Source organism: Ailuropoda melanoleuca, chromosome 6 (genome assembly GCF_002007445.2).
Source record: "Ailuropoda melanoleuca isolate Jingjing chromosome 6, ASM200744v2, whole genome shotgun sequence".
NCBI lineage: Eukaryota > Metazoa > Chordata > Mammalia > Carnivora > Ursidae > Ailuropoda > Ailuropoda melanoleuca.
In genome coordinates this window covers 74,183,118-74,189,632 of record NC_048223.1, presented here as the reverse complement: position 1 = coordinate 74,189,632, position 6,515 = coordinate 74,183,118, and the positions used below count along the sequence as shown (strand labels likewise).

Below are 6,515 nucleotides of genomic sequence, written 5' to 3'. Positions count from 1 at the left end.
CCCCCCCCAGCCACGTGGCCCAGCCTGGGAGCCAGGGGGCTGTCCCGAGGCGGGGCCGGGGAGGAGGGGCTGGGGCGAGAAGACGCGCGGGCCGGGCGGAGTGCGCTTGCGCGGGGTGGGCCGGGCGGGGGCGGGGTGGCCGCTTAAAGCCGTTCCCCGTCCTGCTCGCCGCGCCAGTCTCCACGGTGCGCAGGCGCGGAGGTTTCTCCTTGTCAGTCGGCGCCGCGTGCGGGCTAGTGGCTCTGTGGCGGCGGCGGCGGCGGCGGGGAGGGCGGCAGCAGCGGCCCCGGCTAGTCATCGGCACCATGAGCGGCTTCAGCAGCGAGGAGCGCGCCGCGCCCTTCACCCTCGAGTACCGAGTCTTCCTCAGTGAGTGTCGGCGGCCCACGGCCCCTCCCCGTCCGCCAAGCCCATTCATTCCCCGGCCTCGCTTCGCCTTCTGCCCGGCCTCCTGCGGCCCGCGCTCCGCCCCTCGTCCCGGGCACTGGCCGGGTTCCTCGGGCTCCCCGGTGCCCGGGCCGCCCGGGCCCTACCGTTTCACACGTCGCACTCGCAGGCCGGACGGCGGGGCTCGGCGTTCCTCTTTCACACGCGCGATGGGACCCGACGCCGGGCCGGGCTAGTTCTGCAGGTGTCCTGCTCGGGCGGGCACCTTCTGATGGGAAAGGAAACCAATGAGTCACCCTAGAAGGGTGGCCGGGGGTAAACTAATCCTCGTAAGAGGATTGCTTGATTTGGAGGAACTGGGGCGGGGTGGATGACTCCCTAAGGACCTTAATTCCTGAACTGTAGCTCAGCTTGTGGGCACCAAGCTGAGGGTCAAATCCAACCCCGCGTTCTGCAGACGGGGAAACTGAGGCCGGGATCAGGAGCCGTCAGTGGAGGACCGAACCCATCCGCAGGGTAGCGCTCCTGCCCTTCCCGCCGCGGTGTCCCCGGTAGCACAGATGCTGGGAAGGCGCCTCGTTTCTGAAACGGAAAGCTGTTCCCTTCAAGTCAAACAGGTGACGTCAGTCTGGGAAGCACTTGTGAGAAAGCGCCAAGTTTTTGCCCTTGGGCAGGGAATCGGCTTCTGAGGGGGACCCACCCTAGGTCCGCGCCTGGAGCTGCGCCTAGAGCCCAGCACGCTGCGGGCTGGCTGAGCTCCGCTTTCCCAGGCGCACGACCTTTTTTGTCTTGCAGGTGGAGGAAAACCTCGGGTTTATCTTTATCTCTACCCACCCCCTCCCCAAAGCCACTAGGAATAGATTATTGGAGACAACGGAGGCGTTTGAAAATGTGTCACCGAAGTCGTTTCTTATTTTAACTGTAAAGAACAGTTTACTCGGAAGGAAACGGGCAGGTGGAGCGAAGGCTTTGCGTGTGGTGTGTGAAGGGAAGGAAAGAGCGGGATAGAGGGGACGAAAGGGAATACGAAGAGAATGAACACGGATCCCCGCAAAAAGTAACCTGCTGTGGGAGGAAAAAGAAAGTGATCTCAAGTTTACCCATGTAGATGAAGATTACCAGGAAGGTGAAATCGAGGAAGGATGGGACTCCCCATTTTATTTAATTTAAATAAGGGCATTGTGGGAACGTTTGACGAATAATTCACTAAACTATTTTTCCTGGATTTGGTGTTGGCTCCAGAATTTCTCTGTAGGAGGGATTTAGAGAGGTGACCCTAGAGTTCGAAGGTGGAGGGATGATTGGGGAATTGTCTTCAAGCAGTATTCAAACAGCAGTTTTTACTTAGGTTATGTAATGGTGGTGTTTGATGGCCGCTATGGAAGACCATAGCCACTCTTTGACTTTGGCACTGGCTAAATTAACTTTTTATCGGATAAAACTGTCTGGAACTTGAGAAATACCAATAATTAGAAACAACTATGTAGTTACATAATTTTCAGTGGTTTTTTTTTTAATCATAGATTTCTTAGCACCCGTCCTTAGTAGAGGATTTTTTGCTGCTGTAATGTTAACATTTGCCAGTCTCTTTAAAACTGATAGTGGAGGGGCGCCTGGGTAGCTCAGTTGGTTAAGTGTCTGCCTTCTGCTCCTGTCGTGATCCCAGGGGTCCTGGGATCAAGCCACATTGGGTTCCCTGCTCTGTGGGGAGCCTGCTTCTCCCTCTCCCTCTGCCTGCCACTTCCCCTGCTCTCTCTCAATGGATAGATAAAATCTTAAAAAACAAATCTGATAGTAGATAGGATTACAAAGTCACAGGTGACTCTGAAGGGATCATAGTGGGACAGGGGATGGTCACTGCTCAGTCTTTGCTATTCCACCTTGTTTTTTTTTGTTTTTTTAAAGATTTTATTTATTTATTTGATAGAGACAGCCAGTGAGAAAGGGAACACAAGCAGGGGGAGTGGGAGAGGAAGAAGCAGGCTCCTAGCAGAGGAGCCTGATGTGGGGCTCGATTCCAGAACGCTGGGATCACACCCTGAGCCGAAGGCAGATGCTTAAGGGCTGCGCCACCCTAGCGCCCCCCACCTTGGTTTTTAAATGCGAAGGGATGTAGTATTTATTGACCCTTATGTTTCTTAAAGAATAGTAAGGAAGTTTTGAAATTACTTTTTGGATATGGTAATTAGGTTTCTAGAATATAGAAATTACCTGTGAAAGTGTTGTTGCAACTTGATTATCCTTAAGAAATATGATCTAAGATGGCTCTGTCTTCCGGGAACGTTACTTAAGACAACAGGGTTTTATAATTCAGCAAGTTGGCCCCACCCCTCTCCCTGAGCCCAGCTATTTCATTAGTTCTGTAAACTGTTAACTGATATAAGATCAGTCCAGAACAGCTTGACCCCCTTTTATATACCAGGCACTGCTAGACTCTGGGGATACAAAATGATGTAAGGCAGCCCCTGCCCTCATTGTAGAGGTTAGTATCTGTTAGACACCTAAGGAAAGCAGAGGATGAAAACTTAACCCAATCTTGGAGGGGTCAGCAAGGTAAAGTATACAACCAGTTTTTCTGGTGTGGGAATAAAAAATTCCTATGTCACTATTCTGGTGAATGGTGTTGATAAAGGGGGGAAGCTCTGCAAGTGTGGGAGCAGGGGGGTGGATATGGGAAATTTCTACCTTTCTTTCCAATGTTATTGTAAAGCTAAAATCACCCCCCAAAATTAAATGTTTTTAAAAATGTGTACTTAATGCGTCTGAAAATACAGTTAACAAAAAAATTAGTAATAACTTTTTTTAATTCGTTTTGCAGAAAATGAAAAAGGACAATATATATCTCCATTTCATGATGTTCCAATTTATGCAGATAAGGTAAGATGTCCTCATTTAAATGTAGTCTCTTTACTCAGATCACTTAGTTCCACATGGATTTTCTTGCATATCTTAATAAGTGCTTAAAATGCTTCATTGTGGTGTAAGTTAAAGGTACATTGACTAAATAAGAAGTCAGTCTTAAATCCAGATTCTTCAACTAAATAAGTAACTATAAATTGGGGAAGGAGTGGAGGAACAGATGCAAATGTTTTAAAGCTGTCTTGGTTTAGGGGCGCCTGGGTGGTGTAGTTGGTTAGGCGGCTGGCTCTTGGTTTCTGCTCAGGTCATGATCTCAGGGCCTTGGGATCGAGCCCTGCCTCAGGCTCTGCATTTAGCAGAGACCCTGCTTCCGGATTCTCTTTCTCACCCTCTCTCTAAATAAATGAATCTTTAAAAATTAATAATAAAGCTGTCTTGGTTTAAAGAAAGAAATTATGTTGGTCTTTTCTGTCTGTGTACTTGGAACTAAAATCTTAGTACTTCATAAGTGGCTTTAAAATTAACCAGGTAGCCAGCGCAAAATTTGGGTTGTGGGATATTTATTAAACAGCAAAAATAAACTAGAGCATTCACTGACTACAGGGAAATTCAGTACTTTTAATGTATCGGTACAGTTAAGGTGCACGTAGTGTTAATAAAGGTTAAGTCTACAGACTTTTTTTTTTTCCTTGAGAGAGAGAGAGAGTGGGTGCACAGGCAGGAGAGGGTGGGAGGAGGCAGAGGAGGAGAAAGAGAGAATCTTAAGGAGGCTCCACGCCCAGTGCAGAGCCCAATGAGGGGCTCCATCTCACCACCCGGAGATCATGACCTGAGCCAAAATCAAGAGTTGGACACTTAACCAACTGAGCCACCAGACGCCCCAGGTCTACAGACTTTTAAAAAGAGAGGTCTGTTCCTATGCACACCGTGAACTGAAGAAACCTCACAAATTTACCACAAGTTGGTAAGAATCTTACTCTGCTAGGAAAAAAATGTCTACAACTATATATTCCAAAGTCTTTGTGATCCTTTGGAAGTAGAATTGTTAGTGACTTTGTTTTATTTTCATTTTTGCCTTTTTATACTTCCTAATCTTTTTACAAAGAACATGCATTATTTGTACAGATGTTAATAGATATTATTTTTTCAACTCATAGCTTGTTTTAGCCACCTTCCCAATAGAAGTTTTATATTTAGGAACCAACACAAGGACTTTTTTATACCTTTAAAAATTCTTTTTGGGGCACCCAGCTGGTTCAGTCTGTGGAGCATGTGACTCTTAATCTCAGGTTTAAGTTAGAGCCCCACATTAGGTGTAGAGATTTTTTAAAATCACCTCATGATGATGGAGTTTAAAGTAAACCGTGCAGACCTGGGGGTCCCTGCGGAGCACGGCCTCCACACCCCAGAGGGTGGGCCACTGACTGCCCGGCCCTCACTCTAGCGGAAGGCCTCTGCTGCTGCTCGTCCCGGAGGCCCCGGCCCTCCCACACGTAGCAGAACAAACGGTAAACCAGACCCCCGCAGAGAGCCTGGGATCCCAGAAGCCGCACACCGCCAGTAGAGGAGAGAGGAGAGAACTGGCAGCAACATCCAGAGCCTGAGTGGGAAGTTGGAGGGGCGGGCTATTGTGTTTTTTTGTTGTGGTGGTGTTATTTTATTAAATTTTTTCCTTTTCTTTTCCTACTTATTTTGATGGACTCCATCCTAAGCTGCCCTGGCTTGTGCTCCTGTCAGGTGTGTCTGGTGGTGAGGTGTCCCCAGCCCCTCCAAGACTTCAGGGTTTCCGTTTGGGTCTAGTTCAGACCAAACTCACATGTTTCTTTGGAGGAGCCTGCCTGAGCTGGGCTTCGACTGGAGACAGTGCAGCAAATAGCCAGAGGCCAATTATGTGCCACAGTGACAGGAGGGACCTCTAATTGGCATGTGTTTTCCTGTGGGATTCTCAAAGTTGTATTTATTCAGAAACTAATTTGTTACATCTGATTTCCTGGGAGTTGATATGAACTGCAGGATCCTTCCTTCCTCTTGAATTGGCATCATTTGGTTGGCTTGATTATCTGTTTGGTGTATAATTAACATATATATATCAAAGTACTTTATAGTAACCTCTCACTATTTTGAGTAGTTAAGCGGTATAAAATGATGACTGAAAGTTCATTGATGGTCACTTGACATACAGATGTGCTAAGGAAGAAAAATATTTTCTTGACATAGAGCTGGGTTTTTTTGTGTGTTTGTGTCTTAGTCCGTTTGGGCTGCTGTAACAACATACTAAAGACTGGATAGCTTATCAACAGCAGAAATTTATTGCTCACAGCTCTGGAGCCTGGATGTCTGAGATCAGGATGTGAAAATGGTTGGGTGAGGGCCCTCTTCTGGTCGTGGACTTTTAGTATGTACTTATGTGGAAGAAGGGGCTAGAGATCTCTCTGGAGCCTCTTTTATAAAGCACTAACCCCATTCATGAGGGTTCCAACCTCATGTCTTTTTTTTTTTTTTTAAGATTTTTGTTTATTTATTCGACAGAGACAGAGACAGCCAGCGAGAGAGGGAACACAAGCCAGGGGGAGTGGGAGAGGAAGAAGCAGGCTCATAGTAGAGGAGCCTGATGTGGGGCTCGATCCCATAACGCCGGGATCACGCCCTGAGCCGAAGGCAGACGCTTAACCGCTGTGCCACCCAGGCGCCCCATCATGTCTTAAACACTTCCCAAAGGCCCCTCCTACTATACAGTTACCATTGACGGTTAGGATTTCAACAAATGAATTTTAGGGGAACACGAACATTCAAACCATAGCTATAAGTAACTGGACAATATTCTAGGCAATGATCAGATGCTTCTAGCAGTTGTGGTGCCTAGTTTTCCAAAATAGGAAACGGAGACTACATTTTGGTGCTGTGTAAAACGTCTTCACTCAGATTATTCTTCGACTCCTTGAAGTCTTGGTGGGACTGGTCGTGGCGATAATCTGGGATTACTCAAGTGAAGACTCAGGCTTTGTACTACCCCGGGCTGTCTCAAAAACAGGCTGTTGCAACAACTCTGGGTTTCGCCAGTGGTCCAGACCTCAGTGACCCTCAGCACTTCAGATTCCTGTCTGAGAAGCAGGAAAGAGTTGTTTTGTTTTGTTTTTAAGGAAGTTTATACAAAACACAAAAAAGGGTGTGGTACACAGAAATTATTTGGATTATAGCCTAAATAAAAGATCTGATTAATTCCATTGGTTAGAGAAGAATATGATTTTTTTTTGAAAAATCCAGAGTGA

General features: G+C 47.3%; 1 protein-coding gene across 1 annotated transcript in view; it reads left to right on the top strand.

The window, feature by feature from the left end:
* The first annotated feature begins 162 nt into the window (after positions 1 to 162).
* PPA1 (inorganic pyrophosphatase 1) overlaps positions 163 to 6,515 on the top strand; it is a 35,982-nt gene continuing 29,629 nt past the window's right edge. Inside the window, exons 1-2 of the mRNA XM_034662618.1 lie at positions 163 to 369; positions 3,206 to 3,264. Coding sequence (XP_034518509.1) covers positions 306 to 369; positions 3,206 to 3,264 — 123 coding nt within the window. The 5' untranslated portion in view covers positions 163 to 305. The remainder of the gene's footprint in view (positions 370 to 3,205; positions 3,265 to 6,515) is intronic.